The sequence below is a fragment of the Zeus faber genome, assembly GCF_960531495.2.
Source record: "Zeus faber genome assembly, chromosome: 7".
Classification (NCBI taxonomy): Eukaryota; Metazoa; Chordata; class Actinopteri; order Zeiformes; family Zeidae; genus Zeus; species Zeus faber.
Genome location: NC_137203.1, coordinates 16,463,426 through 16,489,071, shown reverse-complemented (window position 1 = coordinate 16,489,071; position 25,646 = coordinate 16,463,426). Strand labels below are relative to the sequence as shown.

Genomic DNA, 25,646 nt, shown 5'->3' with positions numbered 1-25,646 from the left:
ACGAGATGACATTCAATCCGCCGGAGGGACAGAATGAACTGACGAGAACACAAAAATGTTGGTTTTCCCAGACAGCTGATCGGGTTTTGAATTTCCCAAAATATGTGCTCAAGACTGTTTTTTCCAAACCCGTCGTGCCTTAACTCCAGGACTCTGTTTGTTTGTGTGTGTATGTATCTGCCTTCATGACCCGTTTTTTTTTTTGGATGATTTCACCATTTGAAACCTTGTTTGAGCCATAAGAAAATGAGTTTTATTAGGGATACAAAAAATGCGACGCTTTGGATCCTGGGGTACTGCGACATACTACGGAGCTGCCGTTGTGAATGATTGGTGGCGTCGCCTATTCCAGGCTTTGGAAATGTAACATGAGCAAAAACTGCCGCCATTTGGAGTTATATATAGCTGTCCAAGTGAGCCGGACCTGCCTGGTTAAACGGGCAGCTGTTGTAATGTAAGTACAGACCAGTTTGGACTCCAAATGTGATGATGCTACATGAGAAACAGTGCTATTTATGACCTGGACCTGACGCACTGCGAGTGTAGTGATGCACTTGGTGTGTATCATACACCCGGCACGCTTTCGAAGGAATTAATTTGTCGCAGAGATGATCGAAGGTCGTGTCGAGTCAACGATTGATTGAGTTTAATGTTATTACTTTTGATCCGTCTTATAAGATGGCACGTTTACGCACGCAAAGAAGTCGTGTATCGTAAGTACGTCTGGTGCAGAGAGGTGTTGTTGGGGTCGCTTTTTACAAAACAACTGCAACTCCAGTGAATGCACCCTCGCTTTGGCTACGCAAGTTCAATGACCCCTGACCCTTTGGAGTCACATGTCATCTGGATATATCTGCAGAGGGGAAGGTGTCACTAAGTTACTGAGAGATCAGGTGGCACAGGGGACGAGATGGAACTCGAACATCCGTTCCAGCTCACTTATACCGTTTTTGGGTATATACCGTTGCTGGATCAACCCCGCTAAAAATAGACGATTGACAACTTTCCCATTCCCAGGAGAGACAGCATTTTTTTTTCTGGTGCATCACGTTGGACGTAATGTAGGAATGTGTCGGAAAAGGGGCGTGTCATGGTTCCAGTGTGGTTGGGAACAAAGCAGTAGAGGAGACAGCAACTTAAATAAACAATGACATAAAACTGTGAAACTTGAAAAGAAAAGATGATTCATTTTGATCCATTCGAAAGAACGGGATCGTTCGTGAACAACCCAACGCGACAGTAGAAGCAGCGTGCTGCCAGTGTCCACACTCACAACATTTCGTGGTTCCCCATGTGGAAAAAAGTCGACAACTTTTGACTTCAATTTGGAAATTTGAATTGGGTCAAAATAAGCGGGTTGACCCAGGTCCTGTTCACATCGGAGGTGGAGCCAATTAAAACATGGCTCTATTGCCGTGTTGTGCCACCCGGGTTTTTCCTTTCCCACTGGTGACAAATGCCAGATGTAAGTAGGTGTTACCGGGTTTTTTGTGCAGTGGGAAAGGGGTACAAGTCAACTAAATGTGGCTTCCCATAACTGCTTATAACTTGTGTTATTTACATTAACAAACAAAAATAACTGGACATTCCGGGCCCTCCCCTGGGTATTTATTTGTTATTTCTCAGTTGGCTTTATCCATGGACTTTGGGTTATGTGCTTATGAAAGATCATCTCTCCAGCGTGCAAATCACTGTTTCTCAAGGAAACTGTTGTGCCAAACCTTTTGAACCGGCATCCTATATTTATTGATGCAACACTGTTCCATGTAATGTTCTTTATTTGAAGGACAAGGCCTTCCTGAAACAGCTAGGCGTGCCTCACTATATCTTTGTGGGTGAGTAAGTTCCGCTTGTTCTTGACTTGACTCACCTCCAGTTTGTGTTTCAGATCTAAATTCCAATCTTTGTCAAGAAGTGGATAAGTCAGGAATCTGCTGCTACACTACCGAGACATCATGGACCTTGTTCACCTGAGCCAACATGGCTCAGAGTTATGTATTCTAACTTCTTGGTCCCTATTATTGGACTGTAAGCAGCTAACGGCTGGTGTGTTTAGAGGGTGCTGGCTTTCTATTAAGCAAATGGCAGGTTTAGCACAATCCTTACAAGGTTGCACAACAATATTTTTAACAATTGCAACTGTTTCATGCTGATTCCTTCATATATTGTATCATCATATTTGTGGGGCCAAGCAAACCCTATAGTGATCAAAGCCTTCAGTATATACTTATATATACTACATTATGACATTAAAAACGTTTGTATATTATATGTACTCCTGATAGTAAAATAAGCCACTATAAACCTATATAAAGGCCAAGTCATGCAAAAAATAAAATAAAATAAAAAATTATACTGTGAAACCGCAAAGTCTAAACAAGATATTGCAACAGTAATTAAGAGAACGGGTTCAAGGCTCAATCATGGCTGTTTTTCTCTTCGGCAATAATTCATTTGGGAAATCCATTGGTGCAAAAGCACAAGACATACTACATCCAGTGAAATATCTTAGTATACAAACACGGCACAATACGCGGGCAAGTGTATCGCCCAATGCATTGTGACCAAATTTTGTGTCCAATGTTGTCATCAACCCAAAACACACTTGAAGGAAGTGATGCAGCTATATCATGTAGGGTGTCCAAATTACAGCCTTTCTGATCACACTTAAGTACCCTGTTAGCATGCACATTTAGTATGCCATTCCAGACAGAGCATGTATTTTCTTCATTATCTGATTTGCTTTCAATTTAAAAAAAAGAGGGTCTGTTCTGGATGAACTTTGATACCATTTAGTGATGATTTAAACAAAACAGATATTAAAACCAATACATGTTTAGTCCCCGCCCCCATTTCTTAAATAAATAAAAAGTCAATGAAACGACAGAATTTTAATAAGGGTGCAAACACCGAAGAGGTAGAACCTGATCGTCTTCCTGCCAGTTTATTATTCTTAATTGCTTTATTCCAGGTTTGAAATTGCTGTGAGCTGGAACGAGGTAGAAACATGGAATGTGGCCCAATAACTGGAAATGATGTGCAAATGATTCCCAAAGAAACATGAGCCCAATCAGCCCGACGGTGGCTGTAATTAAGGCCAAAAAGCGCAATTTTGGAAAGTCCAGCCCCTCACACTGACTGACTTGAAACTTGATACAAGTCCAGCTCATGTGCTCAACAGGAATGCCTCCTGGGCTGTAAATGTTGTGATGATGGATTTTTAATTTGCATAATTCAAAAGACAGTAACGTGGAGACTTTGGATGTGGAAACATGGGTACCATAAACCAAATTATCGTCGCAGGAAATAGGCCACAATGCAAGCCTTCTTAGAGAAATCCTGATTAAACTCAGGAGACATTCGACACTGCATCCCAAACTCAAATTTCATTCAAACCTGATAAAGGGAGGGTAAATGGCAAAATTTGAGTGTGCAGTTATAGAATTGCTGTATACATTGTGATGATAAGTGTGTGATCAGTCTTACTGGTTTAAACAGGATTAAAGTAGCTGAAGTAACTTTGCGAATCCCACTCATGGCTTTAAATTTCGCCGACATTCTGACCAGAGTATGAATTAAGAGGGAGGTGTCCCATTAACAAAGTCTGCAGTTAATTAGCATAAATTACCATAATTACCTTTTCAAACAAATTAAAGACAGCACTTGAAAGGAAAGCAGCCATTTATTACAGGACATTGAGACACTCATCTCCAGACATGAAGCATAATACACTTTAGCTCCTTCCTCCTCTGAAAGTTGGACGCATGTTGATAGAAGTTCAGCACAGGAATAGGGAGAGAGGAAATAGAAAAGGCACTCTTACACTCTCTGTAGCCAATGGGACGACCTCCGAGTGGGTAAAAAGGGAACAAAACCGAAACTTGGAGACCCTATCAGACAAGCAGGATAGACATGTAAACAAGGCTGGTTTCTCTGTACAACACCAGCCAAACTTTGTCATTCCTTAGATGAGGATAGGGAAGGGCCAGCAATACAGTACCGGACATCACTGGAGAATTTCAAATTCACCATCAAAAATAAAAAGATCTGTGGTCCAAAAATAAGTTGTAAAATATTAAAATCACACTTAGTGACAATTCCTTATGGCGGTCAGTCCAAAGCTTTTCTGTACGACACTTTGGAACCATAAGAAAAACACCAAAAATGCAATAGGCATCAAGTCAAAGAATCCAAGATTCAATAACTTAATTCTGCTTAAAGCTACCTTTTGAACCTCCAGCCTCTGTATTCACGCCGAGTCCCAGAACAAATAAATAGTCAAACTGTTTCTATTGATTTCTATTAGCTAGCCAATAAGCTTCCTTGTGGCAGACACTCCTTTAATATGGATAATATTTGATATGGATGAAATGGGCTTCTCTGTAATACACCCACCATCAACATAGTAAGGAAAAACTGTCTTTGCCAGAGTTGGAACTTCCAGGGACAACCGTTTAAAGTCCTTCCCGGTATTTTGAGGCAACCATCTGGAATTGCCAATTCATAAGGGTGGAGCAAAACATAGCCAGACTTAATTTTCTGAACCTGGGGCTGTCCACCGCTGGTCCTTGCTCACTTGGGAGTAGAAACAACCAAAAAAAAAGAAAAGTAAAAATGGTAATACAATCTAACTTCCCCCTCCGTATCAAGTAAAACAAATACCTCTCCAGATCCGTGCAGTGACATAGCAGCTTCTGACTTTTCTGTAGTACATCAGAAAACAGCAACAGTCTTGATAGAGGTATTTGAGGCTCTGCCCATGCCAGAGCTTGACAATAACCCCGGTTCTGTTTGTTCCCAGCCTGCAATGCACAACATTTTGAAAACCGCAACCACCCTTGACTGTTAATTGTGCCGTTCCTCTACAAAGACAAGGTGGGAGAAGGCTAACAAAAAGAAACTGTTAAACTTTACCAGTCTGCAAAATAGAAAAGGCTAACTAAAATGTGGGAGGAAAGAGATCATACAACACCCAACGCCTTATGCTTCCACCTAGAGAAGGTTAGCACAGATTAGATGTACAGATCCTTTACTCGAGTAGCACCAGTAAAGAGGGGACTGCTGCCATTATGGAATGCCAAAACACAATGACCCTCGTAACTACCAAGGTCTCTTAATGGAAGGGTTGGAGGAAAGCCTGAGGAACACGAGGACCTCGAGAAGTGGGAGAAAAATGAAGCACAGTAGTGCTTACTTCAGTAAGTCATTAATCAGCAGCGTCTCTTTCAAACTGCTGATTCATATCTCCTAAAATCTAGTGTGATTCTACCGAGCAAAAGACATGGGACCGAAAACGGGGAGTGCAAGAAGGGAGTGGCAGGAGTTAAATGATGCCATTATGCATGAGGTTAGGGGCATTTCACCCCAAGGATCTTGTAGGCTTCTCTGTAGTATACACCAACAAGCCTGAGGGGAAAAGCTTAACAGGTTTAGTACTTCAGTTTTTTGGGCATCTCCCATGGAAAGGAGTCTCGGCCAAAGTGGCCATATGCTGCGGTCCTCTGGTACATGGGTTTCTTCAGATCCAGCTCCCTGGAATACATAACCAACATATTTAGCAGCAGTCAAATAAAGTGACAGAGGCATAGTTCCACACACAGTCTTACAACACCAAATAAGCCACCAAGGAGTGCCCCGATGAGATCCACAAAGTGACAATCACAAGCGGTTGATTAGGCCAAGTGGATAAAGGGAAACTAAGGAAGCTTTGACACTTACCATGCCAACCATCTCATCCTTGATCAGAGTGGGGACTGCAGCTTGCCGATGGAAAGCAAACCCATCCCATTTATATAAAAAGGCACTCGAGCCTGTTTGAAGCTCAAAGGCTTCAATCAGGCCAGGTATTGCATGTTTGCAAATGACCATCTTTTGCAAAGCAGTACATTTAACTAAGTAACTTCCTTTAAGTGAAGCAAATAAATAAAATTAAGTGCATGCAGTTGGCATCATTGCTTGAATATAGAAGCCAAAATGGAATAAAGTAGGCACAATCCAGAGAACAAATTAGCAAATATATGCTAATACTTGCGGAAACGGGCGAAAGTAAAGCACTGCTTGAGGAGCCAAGGAGGCGCAGATTCAAAGAGCTAGGCAGAGATGTTCAGAGGATATACATTACCTGACAATGACCCCGGGACGGAGGTCAAAGTTCTTCTTCACAATGTCAAGTAGCTCCCTCTCACTCTTGTGGGAAGTCCCGTAGTGGAAGATTGAAATAGACAGGGGATGGGCAACTCCAATTGCATAGGCCACCTAATACAGCACATTATGAAAGTGTCACTCCAGGTTTAACAAGCAGGAAACATGGCGGTAGGAACCTGGAGCAGCTTTTGGCTCCAAAGTAACAACCCACTAGCCTCCACACTATGCGTTACCTGGACAAGCACCCTCTTGCACAGCTCAGCCTTAACCAGGGACTTGGCCACCCAGCGGGCAGCATATGCAGCTGAACGGTCCACCTTAGTGTAATCCTTCCCAGAAAAGGCCCCACCACCATGGGCACCCCATCCACCATATGTGTCAACAATTATTTTACGTCCTGTCAAGCCAGCGTCACCCTGGGGGGGGGGAGAAATAAAATACAGCTACGGATAAAACTGTAATTATAAAAATTTAACAATGTTTATATTATTAAAAAAAAACCAAAAAAAAAAAACCATCGTCTTAAAACAGTCACCTGTGGTCCTCCAATGACAAAGCGTCCACTTGGCTGCAGATGATAGATTGTGTCATCATCAAGGTAGATGCATGGAACCACAGCTTTGATGACCTTCTCTTTGAGAGCATCTCTCATCTCATCCAAGCAGATGTCCTCATCGTGCTGCACCGAGATCACAATTGTGTGCACACGCACCGGAAGCATGGCACCACGGTCCTGTCGGTACTGAACAGTCACCTACACAGGAATGAAAAGATAGAAGTTATTATGGGCATATTGTGGAAAAGGTGATTTGATTTTCGGGATACAGATCCCGAGTTTCAACGAGAGTATTTAAAAATGTGCATTTCACACATGCTTACGGTGACATTATGTAACGCTGTCCCCCATAAAAGGTTTTACTGCAGTGAATAAAACCCACCTGGGTCTTGGAGTCCGGACGGAGCCATGGCAGGGTGCCATTGCGGCGAAGTTCAGCCATTTTGGCATTGAGCTTGTGGGCCAGAACAATGGTGAGAGGCATACACTCCTCAGTCTCATCGGTGGCATAGCCAAACATTAAGCCCTGCAACGAGAGACATTTGCTGTTATCAGCCAATGGCGATCGATCTCAAAACGACAACTAACCGGAACAACAGCTCTCTACCCATGACTAACCTGGTCGCCTGCGCCAATGTCCTCCTCATTGCGATCAATATGAACACCCTGGGCAATGTCAGGAGACTGCTGCTCCAAAGCCACAAGAACATTGCAGGTCTTGTAATCAAAGCCTGTATAACGTGCCAACAGTAAGTAGAGAACGAGGCCGTACATTGCCTACAAATATTTAAACCATCAAGCTCAAGACAATACACCCAGAAAAATACGCCTCACCTTTGGATGAGTCATCATAGCCAATATGACGAATGGTATCACGCACAACTTTTTGGTAGTCCACTGTCGCTCGCGAAGTCACTTCACCCGCCAACAGAATCATCCCAGTCTTGGCAACAGTCTCTGTTAGAGGCAAGAGTTTGAAGATGTTATGTTAGTTAACATGCAAGACTAACCGAAAATAAAACCACAACAGATTTCCAAAAACATCTTGTGCCCTCTGCCAGGCGCTTACATTTCCCTCGGGTGTCATGCGTTTATGCATTGTTTAATGTCGGGTAGAGTTCCAGAGTGAGACTGTTGATGCATTTGGAATAAGTCTCTATTATATATTATTATAATGTAGGTTGATTTTGTGCAGGGTTTATTTTCATAAAGACAGTCTGTGTGTCATGTTCGTATTATAGGTGATTTCCTATTGTGTTGCACAACGTGCTTCCTGACGAGAGTCAGGTCGAGTTGCGCTTATGACGCGAGTAGAAAACACTTCTTACCGCAAGCGACTTTGGCATCGGGATCTTGCTTGAGATGAGCGTCGAGAACCGCATCGCTGATCTGGTCGCAGATTTTGTCTGCGGGGCGGAGGGAGGCCTTGATCACTGACAATTACTCCATTACCGTTGCGGAGGTCGAACACGGTTGACGACCGACGCGCCGCGGCCGGAACACACCCACGGAGCAGGCGTTACGGCGCTAAACGCTCCCGCTCGGTGGGGCGGGGGGAGGAGGAGGAGGAGGGGGAGAAGGGGGGGCAGCGCTACTTTCCGCCGTCGCCATTTCTGTGCGTTCGCTTGCGTTCGGGGATGTGCAAGCCCCGCCACTGCGGGAGGGGGGGGCGCGCGCCCGCCCCGTGGGTGCAACCTGAGCGAGCCGGCACGTGCAGCGCAACAAACAAACAAACAAACAAATAAACAAATAAAAACAACAAAATACAAACAAAACAAGGAGTCGCGAAGCGCCGGCTGCGGCAGAGCGAGCGGCCATGCTTCCCTCGTGCTCACTGTCAGCGGGCCGCGCACGCGGCGTGACGCTCGGCGCGGCTCGGGTTGCTAACGTTAGCTAGCAGCGCGTGATTTGGAGATGAGCAGCACCCTCCAAACGACCTTTACTTCGAACACCCCCGGACGTTTGCCTTCAAATTATTTTTAGTTTGACAACTGAACGGAGAGCAAAAAAACAAAAACAAAAACATTAAAAAAAAAACCCGCGGACCGCCGCAGGTATCGCGCCCCCATTCCGAGTCTTACCGGGATGTCCTTCTCCCACCGACTCCGAGGTGAACAAGAAGCAGTCCTCCTCGATGAGGGAGTTGTGGAACCCGTTCATCTGGCCGTTCATCATCGTTCGCGCCTCCTGCAAATTGAGAGAAATGGTGAAATGTCGGTATCGTCTCGACTCCAACTGCGGCCGCCGGTAAAGTCAACGCACACCCGGTCCGTGGCGCAGCGCTCGAGAATTTATCCTTTGGAAGGGCAGAGGTCTGACGTCACGCAGCGGCGGACGATACCATTCCACCCATCCGGGGGGGGGGAGAGGAGCGATGAGCGCTCCTACTCTTTTTCGAGATTCGGGTTCAGACGAATGACTCATTAAAAAAAAAAAAAGGATTCGTTCGACTGTCTTCGCACGGTGAGCGAGGAGGGGGGGGGGGGGACTTCTGCGGAGCCGTGAACGCGAGTCGGAAGGAGTCGTTTCGGCCCCGTTGGACAAAGGCTTCTCGCCAAATATGTTAAACTGGCTCAAAAGTCATCGATTCAGGCTGAATAATGTCAACAAACGCCCTCCAGCCGCCGCATCGTCTTGAAAGCGTCATGCACTTCGGTGAAGAGTACTGCGGTGGAACGCCCGATGTGCGTCGGGATCCAAGTCTCGGTGGCGGCCTTTGTCCACGAACCGAAGGCAACAAAACGGCTTCCTTTCGTCGGATTCGCGACTCGTCGCCGCTCGAATTCGGCCGGGAACAGCATCCGCGCAACCCGCACCCGCTCCTTTAAAATGTCCGTTCGCGACGGACGAATCGTTCACGCGTCTCGCATCATCCGTTTCATCAGCCTGTCTGGAGTCGTCGCATTGTTCTGTGTTGAACTTGATGGTGCGACTAGAATGAAGATATAAGATATAATATATGACATCATATATAAGATGAAATTTATCAGAAAAAACTATATAATATGTAAGATATAAGATAACTTATATAAGATAAGATGACATATATAAGATATAATATAAAATATGAAATATATAAGATAAAATATGAAATATATAAGATACAAGATAAAATATACAAGATATAAGATAAGATGTAATAAATATATAAGATATAAGATATAAGATAAAATATATAAGATATAAGATGTAATATATATATATATATACGATATAAGATATAAGATAAAATATATAAGATATAAGATAAAATATATCAGATAAAACATATAAGATATGAGATATAAGATACAAGATAAAATATACAAGATAAAATATATAAGATATAACATAAAATACATAAGATGTAAGATGAAATATATAACATATAAGATGAATTATGTAAGATATAAGATATAAGATAAAGCTGTAATCCAATGTTTCCAACAACCAATCCCAGACAGGGTCCCAGCAGGTAATGCAATCCCTGGGATACACCCTCTGGGGGAATATCAGGATGGAAGCGAGAATCCAATCAAAATGTACTATCAATCAGATCTCAGTCTGATGCCAGGAACTTTCCACGTTCTCTATCCACACACACACACACACACACACACACACACACACACACACACACACACACACACACACACACAGACACACACACACACACACACACACACACACACACAAACACATATATATATATATATAAAGAATACTATAATACTATATATTATTGTACTATATACTAATACTATATAATACTACTATATATATATATATAAAGAATACTGTCAAATCATTTAACAGATGATTTTCATTTTTACCATTTCATATGTATGAAAATGACGTTGAAATTATCTAAAATATTTACAATGAACGCTTCGAGGAGGCTTTTAGAAAGGCCTGTGTGACATTACAGTGTTGGAACTGGATTTGTTCATCCGTAATCTTCTGCAAACTGTGGCACATGTAAGCCGCTGTGTCAATATTGACCATTTGACCATTGAACACTCCAGTCAAGATCATTGAAAAAGCATTGGCCGTCTTTCTTTGCTTTGTCAGATCAAACAGCTGGGGGGGGATTTTTAACAGCCAAGTATTTTGTGTCATCTTTTTCTTTTTTGTCCTTTGTCCACATGTTGGTTTCCGTCACGTACAAAACCACAACAAAAAAGCAAAACCAGCGGTGAACTCTCCCGTCGCCTTTGACGATGGAAAAAGACGAGTGTGTTTGTAGAAATCTGTCAAAAGGAAAAGAACGGTGAGTGTTGAGAAGGCCCCTGCGACCAACTCGCATGTGCGTTTGTAAATATTTATTTACTATGTGGTACTAGACTATGAAAGGTAAACATCAACGTTCTGATCGGCAACGACAGTAGGTCCTGCAGGACTGGAAAACAAGTTTATGCAAAGTGAAAACAGGACAACGGAAAAAATGCCAAAGGCACGGCTTTCACCATCTCATTCATAACTGAATTTTACTCCATTACAAAAGCTCCCGACTCACCTTTATCCCTCAGGCCAGAAATGACCCTTTTTCTAACTCGATTACAAGATCGGACTCCGAACATGGGTTACCTTTTAGGACAGGGAAAGCACTGCAGATGAACTCCTCTTACAGCACACGTCTCTGGCTGCTTCGCTTCCAAAAGCTGCACCGCCAAGTGCATTTGATACGCGAAAGACAAAGAGGGGACCCAGCTCATTACTACTATTTTTAAAAGTTGCTTTGGTATAAATAGGCCGGTTCTTCTTCCAGCAAAACTGCTGACAGGGGGGCAACGGTTCCTGTGTGTGAAATCTCTGTGATATTCATTATGTGTTTGTACTATCTCAACATACGCAAACGGTGATCCGTAAAACTTTAACCCTTCTTGTTGTTTTGCGTTTTCAGTGTACATATTTGCTCATCCACAGTCATCCCAAAAGCAATCCTCACGTAAACTTGTGTTTGTCACTGTGACATTTTTATAGGTTGTTTATTAAGTCCCGAACCGGCTCAATCCCAGCCCGGTGTTGCATCATGGAGCACATAGAACAGGGAATCCACCGGGTCTGCGATGGGGGGGGGGGGGAAGTAACAGCTGTGCTCTCCGCACCACAAAGCCAAAATACCTTGTAAGTGTAAACCATTCAAACAGAGTCGTGTTTTTTTTTTTTGCGTGTCACGAAAACCGATCCCATCAACATCATTTTAGTGTTGCATCATTCATCGATGGCCAGACTTGTGCAAGGGTGGGCAGTATCGAACTACAAAAGGATGATGCAAGGCACATCAGGCGTTGCCTCTGGGGATGATTTGGGTTTGGTACGTTCCAACCATATCACCAACAATTAAAATAAAAAAATAAAAAATCTAATTTTATTGAACCCCAAAGGTCTCACTTGTGCCATTTAAAGGTTTTCTAATTTGAGCTCCGGTTGTTGCAATTTTTGCAGGTGGGTGGTGAATTTAAGGGATTTACCTCTTAACCATCTTGATTTTGAAAACGAGAACAAACACAACACAACCACACAGACAGCCAAGCGTGAAGGGGAGTTGTGTATTTCCTTTTGACAGTTACAGAAGTTTTTTTTCATTGGGAAAAAACAAACCTAAGGCCGAGCTCTTGGATGTACAGCCCGGAACGCCAACCCTCCGTGACGCAACTTCATCTCACTCGTGCACGACATGCTGAGTTAAAACAATCGTCACTGTTCACAGCAAAAAAAAAAAACAAGGTAATACTTTGTCTGAATTTTTCTCCGGTGAAAACCTGAGGTTTTCTCCACCCTGAAACATATAAATAAAAATATGGATTTAATATCACTGTCGCATTTGTTTTGAAATAATTCCCCCTCACTGGCCAGCAGAATTCAGGCTCATTTCACAGAATTAAATAAGAAAATAAATGAATGATCTAAATACAATAATCTTTATGGCGTAGATTGTCATCTGATTTATATTTAAACTGTGTTATATATTTATATTTAAATACAAACTCCTCTATTTAGAACATATATTAATACAACATTCTTTAGACGTATCTTTTCCCAAGATCTTAACACATATGTATAGCCACGTATTTTTGCACTGTATTGATAAAGTTGACAATGTGGAAAGTACATCACTGACCATAGTGCATTTCCTTATATATGACAAAGTTCAGACCACCTAATCTATTTAAAACATGTCACTCTGTTACAAAGGTCAGCCGCAGTGTATAGCTCCGAAAAGCATAAATGCACGATCAAACTGAATCAAATAAATACAATTTCACACTCGCAAAATGATCCTGAATTTCACTCATCTAAACATTTACTTTGATTTTTTTTTTTTCCCCCACCCTTTTTAACGTCCTCACCAAGACTCAAACACTTCTCAACAGCCACAGGTTTTTACAAAGAGGAGTCGAAAAACAGCACTCTACAGCACAAAGTCACAGTACTGGAATGTACAGTATGTCGAGCAGCAAATGCAAAGGCATTCACATATTTTTTTTTTTCCACTCGGAACGAGCTACACATTCACACATCCAAAACCCTAATACCCACACAATCAATTTGATAAAAAGAGAAAGGCGTGCGCACGCACACACACACACACACACACACACACACACACACACACACACACACACACACACACACACACACACACACACACACACACACACGCGTGCACATACGCAGAAAAAGAAGAGATGGTTGCACACATACACAATGAGGTTACACACTGTCCTAATCTAACAGCCCATTGTTACAAGGTGGTACTTAAGAGTTCACAAGCTACCAAATCCAACACATCACTTCTAGTGACAGAACATTGTCAGCTAATTATCACGACCACAGGGAAGAGATCCACAATGAAATGAGAGGGAGGAGGGTGCGGGGGGGGGGGGGGGGGGGCAGAAAAAGTTCATGTATGAAACGAGAGAAACGTGTGATAAAGATAAAGCCATGGAATTCCACCGCCACCGTAGTAGAATTCAATGCAAATCACGACTGCGAACGTCTGTGTTGAAAGTTACCTTTATGATTCAAGGAGTCAGGTCGGGGCCAGAAACTCATACTGAGGTATACGTGTTGGCAGGAAATGTAAGTGTGTGTTTTCTGGACGAAGTGTCAATTTGCATCTGCTGAATGAGTTCTCTGGTAAACATTATCACACATGTTAATTATTGACATAGTTCTCTAAACAGTATATGATCGCTGGAATTAACAGAATCAGGAGTGCGGTGAACTCTACGGCCCTCGTTCTGTGACCACACTTTTGGAGACGTAAAATTTTTCGATTTCATCGAGCGGCGGTGGACGTAACATTCTGTAACGTATGCAGAGCTTTTTGGGGGGGGGCGGGGGTGTCGTGACATTTCATTTCTCCGAGCCAAATGTGCTGTCCTCCCCGTAGGTGGAATGTTTTGACATTCTCGCAGATATAATGTGCTGACAAAATCAATTGAGCAAAGCCATGCACAGCTTCAAAATATTCAGACGATGATTGTATTATTGGTAAGAGTAACCGTTCAGTTTGATTGGGTTGATTTGGTACAGGTTGATTTGGGTCAATGCTCTTAGGATTCTCTAAAGCCAGAGTGAGCTCCCTGTCGTATGTAAGCCTGAGAGGGAAGATTAGACAGAACAGGAGGACAAAGGGAGAGGCATACAAATTACAAAAAAAAAAGGACAATGGACGCCTTGGGGAAAAATTACCAAGGCCAAGTAATCCTTCTTAATAAAACGGATGGCTATGCTTAGTCCTGAAATAATGGCATACAGTGCACGTACAAAATAAAACACAGAGGAAACTGAAAAGAGAGATCTTCATCACAACCCTGGATCCTGAGCTACAGCTGGCGGTTTCCCCTCGGGGCCAGAGGGCGGGTCGCCGCTGCCCTCTGCTGGGCACTCTGTGGAGTTGTTCTTGGCGGCGTCGCCGGAGCCGCCGGCGAGACCCAGCCCGCGCTTTTTGGCCGGCGCCGGGCTCCCACCGCGGCTGCGGACGGGGCTGCCGCGGTGCCGCCCCGCCCCTGGGCTGGGGCTGCGGGACCGGGTCCTCATCAGGACGACGGTGCTGTCGTCCTCTGAGCTGAAGTCGGAGCTGTCGGAGGCACTGGCGTCGTGGCCCAATGCGGGGAGCAGGATCTGCGGGTGGGCGAGGGGTGGGAGAGGAGGTTGAGGCGGAGGTGGAAGTGCGAGACGAGTGGTCAGTAATGGTAAATGGACTGCATTTATAAAGCACTTTCCTAGTCTTACAACCCCTCAAAGCGCTTCACAGTACACGCCTCACATTCACCCATTCACACACACATTCATACATCGATGCAGCGGCAACCGTGCAAGGAGCACACCAGCTCTTCAGGAGCAGTCAAGGGTTGAGCGTCTTGCTCACACTTCGAGGTGCTGCCAGGGGGAGCCGGGATCAAAACCAGGAACCCTCTGGTTACTGGATGATCTGCGCCACTGCCGCCCTATGTAATATGGTATAGTTATATTATAATATAGTAATGATGGCGATTCATACAGGAAGGAGGCCCGTGATGAGTTGAAAAAAAAAAAGTGACAACAGCACCAACTGTCACTGATGTCGACTCCAGCTTTTGGTTCTTTTGGTTGCCCCTCTACTCTGCGGTCGCTGTCTTGCACAACTTGACATCATTTGTCTGATCTCTCCACAATATTTTTGCATGTGCGATTCACTTTCCCTTTTAAACTGCGTCGTTCTCTCCGCGTCTTGCCCTATTTTCCTGAATATTTCCTGAGCGGCCTCTCACCATACGTACCGCATCATATACTGTACCCTGGAATTCCTTATTCTGTCATATTTATAGTCGTGGGTAACCTTCCCCACTGCTCGGGGCTGACTATGATGGAGTTACCCTGGATCCTCTGCTATCCTGTATCCTGTCCCGCTGTCCTCCTTTTAGGACAGCTCCCTCTGCTGCGCCGACGAGAAGGACCTCATTTCTTTTCTAAGGGGTTCTATTCTCCTAATCTATGCAACACAACACTCATTTCTCTCTTTTACTTATTCACCTCCATGTTAACCTTGCAGTCATTTTTGTTAAAATGTGCGTGAAGGATGAGTGTAAGTCTGTTAGAACAACGCCAAATCGTTTTTTTCTTTCTGTGATAAAAGTAAAAAGTGTCCTATTCACCTGAAATGGCTCCGTTACTCCCACGATGGAGCTCATGTTGTTGCTATAGTAACCCAGAATAAAATCCCCGGAGCCCTTTGGCAACTCCTCCTCGGTAAAGGTCACCTGGAAAATGTTAGTTAGGAAAAAAAAAAGGATGAAGTGAATGTAAAATATAATGTTCATAAAAAAAAAAAAAAGCTTGGCGTACACGTTTGTTCATCACCTGATGCTCTTGTCGAAGGAAATCACCTTCCTCCTGCTTGGCCCAGACATACCCCACATAATCCTTGTGGTGTTTGAATCCTACCTACGGAAGCGCGGGACACAAATCTCTTGAGTGAAGTAAAAGGAGGGTGGGTGTTACGGGTGCGGGGGTCCAAGGAGGCGAAGCTCCGTTACCTTGTAGAGCCCTATCCAGTCCCAGGAGCTGCGAGCGAAGTTGGGGGCGACTTTAAACCTGACGAGAGCGTCCGCAATGCTGTTCCACTCGTCGTCCACGATCAGCGTCACCAGCGGGACATCCACTTTGTACGGAAACTGTGGAGAAGCGGGTGATTAACGCGGCAAAGCGGCAATGTCATTAACGACAAAGGGAAACCCGCGATGTTCCGCCTGGCCTACTGCACCTGTAGTGTGAAGATGGAGGAGACTGGCTTGTGGTCGCTGACGGTGTACTCCATGTGGCTGCGGTAGCAGTGCTGCGTGACTTTGGCCCCGCTGGTCAAACCCGACATAGAGCCACGCTTCCCCGCATTTTGGGCCGCGCCCGCCGGAGCGGTGGCCCTCAGGCGCCACAGTATCCTGTCGGTCCATGCAGGCTTTCGCTTTTTCCCGCTGGAGAGAGCGAAAGGGAGGAGGATAAATAGGGTGGAAGGGACAGAACGAGGGAGAAAGTAGGAAGGAGCCACACGAACATCAACAAATTTAAAGTCACACTTCGTTACGTTTGGATTTAAAGTCGTGTTTTTGTCATAAAGGCCGGACAAATCAAACCTTTTGTGCACCACAAACCTTGTGTCGTATGTATCTGTCCCAACATCAAACTTGTATGTGGGAGAGAATCTGAGTGGTCCCTCATGGAATCCCTCTAAGACGGTCTCACTGTCTTTGGCCATGTTGAGCTGCACAGATCAAGACGTTTTTAGAGGAGACGACTTTGTCTGTTTTATTTTTTTAAATATTTGTAAGCCCACCGTGCCCTCTAGTGGCACTGGCCACACACTGCATTGCCTGACTGACGGTACAACTGATATTCAAGTTCAAGTTCAAGTTCAAGAGATTATTTGTCACATACATACATATATGGTCATACATATATGCAGTGAAATGTCATGACACCCGGTGATTATGCACAATAAGCTCTATAAGCTCGAAAAATACGAAAAATACTCAAATGTGCGTAATCGACGCGGGGTGCTCGTGCAGGCGGCCGCAAGGGGCGGCGCCACTCTCGCGATTCTGGGTTCGAGCAGAGAAGATTCAGATTAAAGATTGAGAAGGGGGAAGTGTTAAGTTTTCACTGAGCCCATATTTACTGACACGGCAACATCAAATCACTATGTGAGGTGACGGCAAGTTTAGAGAATGTATGTGAACGCGCATCCAACATGCCTGCTATTATCAAGGCTGCACTGGAACAACAGAGCAATCGGAAGGGCAACGTCTCACACAAAAGGCAAAACAACCCGACAATCCTTTTTGCACAAAATAACCTTTTGACTTTTACCTGGTCCTTCTCCCAAAGCACCGACAGCTTGTTATTGTCAATGGCTGATTTCACGACTTGCATTTCGAGGTCGTCAATACGGAAGTTCAGATCTCCAAACCAGAACACGATGCTGTGGGAAAAACAAGATGACTATCAGACGTTCGACACGCAACGACCAAACTTGTGAGGTGACCATGAAACGGGACCACTCCGTCTGTGCATATAGATGTGGATAGAGAGAGAGAGAGCGAGAGAGAGAGAGAGAGAGAGAGAGAGAGAGGGATTTGCTGAAAAACTGAATTGTGTGCGTGAGACGTGGCGTCAACTCACTCATGGTCCAGCACCCCTGTGGCCGCCTGGCCCTCAAACTGCTGCTGCTGCAAGATGCTCTCAAAGTCCTCCATGCGCTGGTCTGAGTTTTCCATGTGAGCTGGCAGGTGGCAGTTTAGGAAGCAGATAGTGTGACCAAACACGGACATGCGAGCACTCACTCCTCCTTTATTCCCCTGGTTAAAAAAAAAAAGGGAGAGTATTTTAGTGCAGGGATTAAGGATGAAGATGGGTCAATCTATTTACGTTGACTATGTGATTCGGTCCAAGCGGCCGGTTATGACCCAGCAGAGGGAACATGGACGGGAATGTGTGCGGGACGGACAGAACACAAATGGCGAACAGACGGCGAACAGACGGCGAACAGACGCCTGCGCTGTCCGAGCGGTTTCACCGAGTTCTGTGGCGAACGTGAAGAGACAGAGTGGCGAGCGTATCCGGTGTGCTTCGGTGAAGGAGGTTATCAATATTTAACGCGAGCGCTAATGTGTGCACTGTGAGGACAGGATGTGACAGAATTTCCTCCCGCTGCCTCCCCCTCCCCATGGCAAATAACATGCTGATTATGCTGATGCCTATCTGCGTTCATGCAGGAAGGAGGGCGGCGAGAATTGACGAAAGACTGCGCGCTGCCTCACTCCACAGGTCTGTTCACGCTCAGCGACGACGGCGGCGCAGACGCAGCAGTTGTGTGATAAAGGGTCAGTGTTTGACATTGGATTGAGGTGTCGTCAAAACGCTTGAGATAATTCCATTGTGTTTAAAAAAAAATACTTGTACAGGCTTTATGTTAGCCTCAGGGTCTGGCCTCACTCTTGTGCACAGTACTGTGTATATATAATATTTATATCATATATAAAATTAATACGAAAGAAGAAGAAGATAAAATAATATAATCTAAAATATATCCTTTATATGGGTTACAGCACCACCCTCTGGTCAGTAGATGTAACAGCAATATACAATAAATAATCAGCTATAACAGGATGCAAAGGGATATAGTTTGTACAGATCATACTATCAAACATCATTATTAAAAATGGTGCTGGTGCGGCCTTGTACAACACAGGGAGATATGGAGTGTCTGCTCCATATCTCCCTGTGTCAGGACAATACCATGGGGTGTCAGAAGGCCGCTCACCCAGTAACCCCCCAGGCCGGTGCGGGTGGTCTCAGTCTGGACTCCTCGGAGGAACGGCAGATGATAGTACTTGGCGAACACCAGCAGCAACACGCCCTGCATCCTCTGGGACGTCACCTGGGAGTCGGAGAGACCGACGCGGAAACAAGACGAGAGGCATCAGCGCAGGAATGATCACACAGCGAGGAATTAAGAGGAAACGCTTTGCATCAATTCAAGAGGCGGCCATAAAGCCTCAACGTGTTACTTGTCTCCTTCCTGGGCCGATAGATCTTGATCTGACGCCCGAAGTTTCAATAAGCAAATTCAATGGGATTCTCTGCAAATGCAAAATGCCAGAACACGCTTACATTGTCCATCTCTGCTGCTACGCATCTGCTCCCTCCCTCCCTCCCTCCATCTCTCTGTCTCTCTTGCTCTTTTATTTTTCATTTGCACTGTGCCCTGCAGGATCCTGTGGCCCAGCTATCCCGCTATTTTGCATGATGTAGTCAACATAAAGGAGGTTACAGTCCACCCTCAGTGCCTCGGTAGTGAGCCTCCATGCATCGAGGAAACATGATACACATGACAGACAACTGTTTTCTAAACCAATTCTACTTTCCTGTTTAATATCCTAACATCCTCCATGTAACAATAGATAATCATGATTACATGACATTTGTGTATCATTGATGCCCCTAATCTGTCAGTGATTATTAGCGTATTATATAAAGGAGGGCAGGCACGAGTACATTTCTTGGAGGGAAACAAGCCCAGGAATCTCCATATTGAGCCTGATGGCAGATATTCACGGCGCTCTCTTCGCTGTTCTTTCTCCAGCGCTGAATGCACGCCCCGCTCTTAACTGCAGGTCTGGGAAGTCGGATCAGGCGTCACGTCCGCAATGCCTTGTGGGCAGCGATGGCGGCACACATCTCCACGAGAGAGAGAGAGAGAGAGAGCACAGCTCCGCTTGTATACTTGCGAGTTACTTGGACTACGACGTTGCGTAATGGACTCCACTGAACCATAAACTGGACTGACTAAGGGTATTTGTGTTTGCATGCAGACAGAGAGGATAAGCAGGAGCATGTACATGGCTGTGCGTGAATGTGTGTGTGTGTGTGTGTGTGTGTGTGTGTGTGTGTGTATGGGTGTGTGTATGTGTGCACACAGTGTTGGTACAGATTTCTTGAGGGCTTCATTTGCTTGTGTTTTGTATGTTTAAAAAGCATTGCTCATTACCATTAGTGAACACCGGGAGAACTCCTGAAGGCTGTCAAGCCACATATTTTAGCTTGCTAGATACAGATATTCAAGCCAAAATATGTGTGTGTGTGTGTGTGTGTGTGTGTGTGTGTGTGTGTGTGGTGTGTCTACAGACACACCGTGCACGTCTGAACTTGTAGAGTACACACATGATTTAACCAGCTGTGAGTAACAAGTGCCGTGTCAAAAGGTATGAATTAAAGCCTTTTACTAATTCCTCGTTCTAGTGACTCTAAATATTACTTCCTTTAAAAATCAAAGGCACATTCTTTTTGAATAACATAATTTGCCTACTTGTGAGGTATTCATTCTGCCTTTTAATTTAACCATCTTAACACTGGTAGATTAAATAAAGTACATTTATTTCGACACATCTACGTAAATAATTTCTGCCAAGGTTTATTGAAGTATTTCAGGTACTTCAGGGACTGGCATCCACCTTGTTTTAAGAGATGGTTGTCCGAAATAATCTTCTTCATACAAATGGAAAGGTTTTGTTTCTGGAACAACAACAACTCTTATGATATATTTTTGACCCTTTGGAGACCTTTTCTGTATTTCTTCAACAAAGTGAATGAGTAAGTAATGTCTGAGACATTTCATAATGCGTAACATATTACATAATATGTAATACATTATCATTTACTTCTGTTATTCATGTACTGTAGTGTATTTTACAATTCCAGGTCTGGCAGCCCTTTGATTTTTGATGTTCTTGTTACGAATGGAAAATAAGCATAGATAAAATAATTTAAAAACAAATAAACAGGTATTTCAGTTAAAGTCCACAATTCTCACTAAATAATAATAATAAATAAAAATAAATTATTTTGTGGAGGGAAATGAGCAAGCTGTGACTGTCCTGCACAAAGGCGCAGTTTTGGTGGGAGAGAGAGAGCGATAGAGAGAGAGAGACAGAGAGAGAGAGACAGAGAGAGAGAGCGATAGAGAGAGAGAGACAGAGAGACAGAGAGACAGAGAGAGAGAGAGAGAGAGAGAGAGAGAGACGGACGGAGCTGAGCCGAGCCGCCCTCAGTACTCTCCACGTCGGTGGCTTCTACACAACATCCCTGAAAACGTACGAAAAAGGCCTCGCACGGGAGACGATTCTTAACGAGTTTCTTTCGGCTCGCGGGCCACGCTATCGCCAGAGGACGGCATCATTCTCACTGTCAGGGGCCCTTCAACACTGACAACAGCGGGCTCCAAAAATAAAACAGCACCCTGGGAGACACTCGTCCGGCTTTCTGCACTCGACAGCTGATTCACGTTCTCCGGCTCGCCACTCCAAAGTGAGAGCCACGCACACCGTCACACTGTGCCGGACCAGCTGGCGAGAGTGCACGAGCGGCTGTACGGCCCCGTGGACACGCGCACGCACACACACACACACACACACACACACACACACACACACACACACACACACACACACACAAAACAAAAGCACTTTGGACACCACAACAAATATGCGACGCTATCACTTGACCCACATAGTGTTGATGTGTTGCGGGACACGAGTCTCGGGGCGACTTATCAAGCTCTGTGTGTTATTTCTAAAACAAGAAAAAAGACATAGTCGCTCACACAAACGTGACTATGCACATAGCGAGGTATGCCTGTCATTTTTTTTTACATTCTGAATATGCAGCGCTGTGATGTTTATTTCAGAGGGAGAGAGAGGGGGAAGAGGAAGGTGGGCAGGTGGAGAGGCGGACGGCGACAGAGAGCGAGAGCGAAAGCGGCGCGCTGTGTTGACGTCGAGCGCGGGAGGCAGCGGAGGATCGCGGATCGACCGACTCTGCACGCCTGTTGTAAATCATCAGCTCACCCTTCGCTCCGGGAACCCCTAATGAGATGAGAGTCCCCTCCGTACTCACGTCACGCGGGCGAGCCTCTCTTGCGTTTTTTGGGTTTTTTTCCCAACGTGTGAACGCGCACGTATGTAGAAGCCGTTTACTGACCAGCACGTAACCGAAGGGGCTGAGTCTCTCCATGCAGACCTCGCTCCACTGGTCCGTGAAGAGGACATCTTTCAGCCGCTTGTTAATCATTGAGTTCACTTCCTGTAGCCTTCGAGAAAACAACAAAACACACAAAACAAAAATGCACCAGGGTCAATATTGTCACCGAGCGATACGAGGGACAGGTTAACCAGAGTTCGGAGGAGTAAAGACAGTATTAGTAAATTGAAAGGCTGGAGGGGAGGAAGACAACACGGCGGTTCGACACCGGGCGAGTGTGCGTGCGGCGCCAAGGTGGAGCTGGAAAAGTGAAAAGCAGTGACGGTCGCGAGGCTCCGGACAGCTGCCAACGCCTCTTAACACACTCACCCGATGATGTACGTGTCGGTGTTGCCGTCTCCCACGTTGAGCCCCAGCAGGGCCGTCATGTCGTCCGGGGGCATGGCCGAGCCCACGTTCCATGTGATGATGTGCACCCTGTCGGCACAACGACAAGTTGGCTCTCTCTTTCTCTCTCTCTCATCTTTCTAACCGACCTCTGTTTCCGTGATCCGCGGACTTCGGCTGCCAAATATCTTTGTTGGATATTCACACGGGGCGGATTGCTGTGTGCATCTCCCGCAACCGAGATCCCTCGGTGCGCTGGGTGGCGATTGTGTATCCGAGCGTCGAATTGTGTAAAGAAGCATCCACATTGCATTGTCTGTTGTGTGATTAACTCGCTGGCTCGGAGTCGCGCAAACATATATATCAGAGGAATTAGTAAAAATATTTCATTTCTGAAAGTGACTGCTCTTCCCATTAGCTTAATCGCTATCATAAATCAAGGAGGTTTGTAACAGGCCAGGCCCGAAGTAAAGAATGTCATCTGCACCCTCTCTAAAACTGCAGGCCGTGGATGGGGGCGGTTCACCGTCTCATCTGTCTATTGCACGGCTCAGACGCCTGAATATCGCTCGTCTGTAACTGCTGCATCTTCACATTGATTTTAGTTGCTGATTGGTCACATTGACCAAAGTCACATTGTGAATGCTGAAGCCTTTTGTCGCACATACAACTCATTTGCACAGGATTATTAAAAAAAAAAAAAAAAAAAAAGCTTTCATTATTTCCCAGCTTGTTCAGAGGTGCGTGATTTAAAAAAAACGATGTGCTGTTGTTCAGATGTGCAGTTCATTGTTCGTACATACATCATATCGTTTCACTGTCATTTATAATATATCCAAAGTTTTATGGGTTGGGTGTTAGATGCTGTAACCGCTCTATTGATTAAAATGCCCATATATTCTAATCCAATCGAACCTGTTGTTAGGCTTGTGGTGTGACTCCGTTGTGAAGAACAACATGTTGACTGTGACCTTGTTAAATCAAATTATTTAAAATGGAATCATTGTCAATGAATTAATTATTCATTTATCATCACATACATGTTTCAGTATTATCTTCTGCCACTAACTAGGCTATCCAATAATGAGAAACTAAAAATGTCCCAAATTGGGCCAAGGGTATCAAACACACTAAAACCAGCCCCGTAATAAGAGGCCTAACAAAGCCTCTGGGATTCAGTTGTGACAATGGCTGGAATTAGGCCATGACAAATAACCACAGGTCAAATGACCATCTAAGTGGTATTACAAGATATCGTAATATGAGATTGTAAACATACACTTCATCATTTCCTGGTTGTGCTGTACTAAACAGATTAGAAATGGACAGTTTGAGAGTCTTCGGAGACAAATTGAGACCTTTAATGTGAGACACGCCACGTGTAAGAAACCGTATTTGAAACCTAATCAACAAAGAGCCACTTCCTGATCGTTCATTTAGGTATGTCATAAGACGGACATAACGGAACTTGCCTGAAGTCTTCCACAGTCTGGGCCTGTGTGTCCGCAGTACCCGCCACGGAGAAGGCCCTCTGGGAATGAGGGGTGAAGTGGGGAGACACAGGCCGGGCGGTGGCGGGATGGGGGACCGAGGCCGCCCGGACTGGAAGGTGGCCCGGCCCTTTAGGACCCGCCTTTATGTGGACCACACTGGGCTCCGCGGAGGATTTGCCCGGCTTTGGACGACTGGCCACGCCTCCATCGGGGCAACAGCGCTCTTGGTCATCGTCGGGCACCGGTTCGGGTTTGGATTCGTAGACATCCACAGAACCTTCCACCCGGGGGCTCCTCTGTGGCCTCCGGGGCCTGGTGGGAGCTGCAGGCTGGGCCAGAGGCGGAGCACTGTCCGGGGTCCCTGCACCCGCTGGAGGGGCTTGAGCGGTATCCAAAACCTCGGTTTCGGTTGGTTTGGCAGCTTGCGTCTGGCTTTGGCTCTGGTTGCCTGGATCCATCTTCCCAAACCTTTAGAACAAACGACACAAGGGGCAAGTCGACAGTTATCAGAATTGTGCAAATAGCTCAAACTTACATTCTAGGATTTTTTTTCTGATGCTATTCCTTCATTTATCACTATTAGGTGACCTAAATTACTATCAAACAGTCACTGAAAGTAGGGTATAGAACCACAGCACCCCGACAGTATTCCACCGGTCAGGGAATAATCATGTCGATGGAAGTGCCAATAAATAAATGACAGCTGAGAAGAGAGTCAAGCAGCATCATTGCCGATAAATAAAGGGCATGTTCCCACCCATCATTAGCAATATTGGAAAACCCCCAGCTCTTTCACAAATGACAAGTGATAAATTAGTAATTAGGGTGTGGTTGTCATGGGATCTTGTTGACACAGCAGGACAAGTGTCTGAGTCATTCCTACGTTCCCCCGTTCTCCTGCTCTGGGATTGAGTGCAGGCTTCGGCAGAATCGTGATAGTTTCAATTACCTGCCTGTTCACGGCCCTGCAAACCAGCGATTATGTTCTCCCGTGGGCGATAATGAGAGAGGGGGAGAGACTCGCATGATGGTTAAATAAGAGCGCGTGAAACGGGGAGAAACAACGAGGCAGAGAAAAGAGGAAAGTGGAACGCCCGCTCTTCCACCCTCCGCTCCTCCTCCGCGGTCGGACCGACTCAAAAATAGAACCTGAGAATGTAAGCCTGGGCGCCGCTTATCAGCCTGTATCTAAAAGTGCTTGCCGGTCCTCCGGTAACCACGGTGATGCTCGGTCGGTATCAGCCTCGGTACACCTGCGCGGCGCTCGCGCGAGAAACCGCCGCGGCGTCCAAAACAACACAACTCCCCGGAACAAGTAGCAAATAACACGAGGAGAGCCGGGCGCTCGGCTGCAAAGGAAAAAAACACTGAAATCAACGTTTCGAATAAAATTTGATCCCCTGATAAAATTAAGCTGCCGTGCAGCGTCACGTCGAATCTTCTTTCGGCGAAGGCAAAAGAGGGGCTAGATTCGCATATTTACCATTCCCTACACCGACTGGGCGAGCGGCTCCCTAACCCGGCGTCCCTCGCTTACAAAGCCGCCGGATGCAATGCCAAGGCGC

General features: G+C 45.4%; 2 protein-coding genes across 3 annotated transcripts; both read right to left on the bottom strand.

Moving 5' to 3' along the window:
- Positions 1-3,663: 3,663 nt before the first annotated feature.
- Positions 3,664-8,987, bottom strand: mat2ab (methionine adenosyltransferase 2Ab). Of its 2 annotated transcripts, XM_080003942.1 has the most exons (9): positions 8,782-8,987; positions 8,029-8,106; positions 7,535-7,657; positions 7,319-7,431; positions 7,083-7,226; positions 6,680-6,898; positions 6,378-6,560; positions 6,122-6,255; positions 3,664-5,532 (listed from the first exon to the last, which is right to left on the bottom strand). In XM_080003942.1, exons 1-9 carry the CDS (start codon positions 8,873-8,875, stop codon positions 5,430-5,432), a joined length of 1,191 nt encoding a protein of 396 aa, XP_079860068.1. In that variant the 5' UTR covers positions 8,876-8,987; the 3' UTR covers positions 3,664-5,429. The 2 variants fall into 2 exon arrangements, with proteins under 2 accessions (XP_079860068.1, XP_079860069.1); XM_080003943.1 differs by having other exon boundaries at positions 3,664-6,255.
- A 5,507-nt stretch (positions 8,988-14,494) lies between these two features.
- inpp5jb (inositol polyphosphate-5-phosphatase Jb) lies at positions 14,495-24,539 on the bottom strand (the record flags this gene model as incomplete). Its single annotated transcript, XM_080004225.1, has 12 exons — positions 14,495-14,812; positions 15,826-15,930; positions 16,031-16,114; positions 16,207-16,344; positions 16,434-16,641; positions 16,819-16,928; positions 17,534-17,645; positions 17,846-18,021; positions 18,987-19,103; positions 22,202-22,310; positions 22,571-22,678; positions 24,061-24,539. 12 exons carry the CDS (start codon positions 24,537-24,539, stop codon positions 14,495-14,497), a joined length of 2,064 nt encoding a protein of 687 aa, XP_079860351.1.
- Positions 24,540-25,646: the final 1,107 nt, after the last annotated feature.

What these genes read in the sequence shown, in the direction of transcription:
- mat2ab (XM_080003942.1), bottom strand. Translation starts at nt 8,875, where the DNA reads ATGATGAACGGCCAGATGAACGGGTTCCACAACTCCCTCATCGAGGAG. An exon ending in GGTGGGAGAAGGACATCCCG is followed by an intron (nt 8,107 to 8,781) that starts GTAAGACTCGGA and finishes TCCGCCCCGCAG; the next exon opens with ACAAAATCTGCGACCAGATC. An exon ending in GTCCGGACTCCAAGACCCAG is followed by an intron (nt 6,899 to 7,082) that starts GTGGGTTTTATT and finishes ATTCCTGTGTAG; the next exon opens with GTGACTGTTCAGTACCGACA.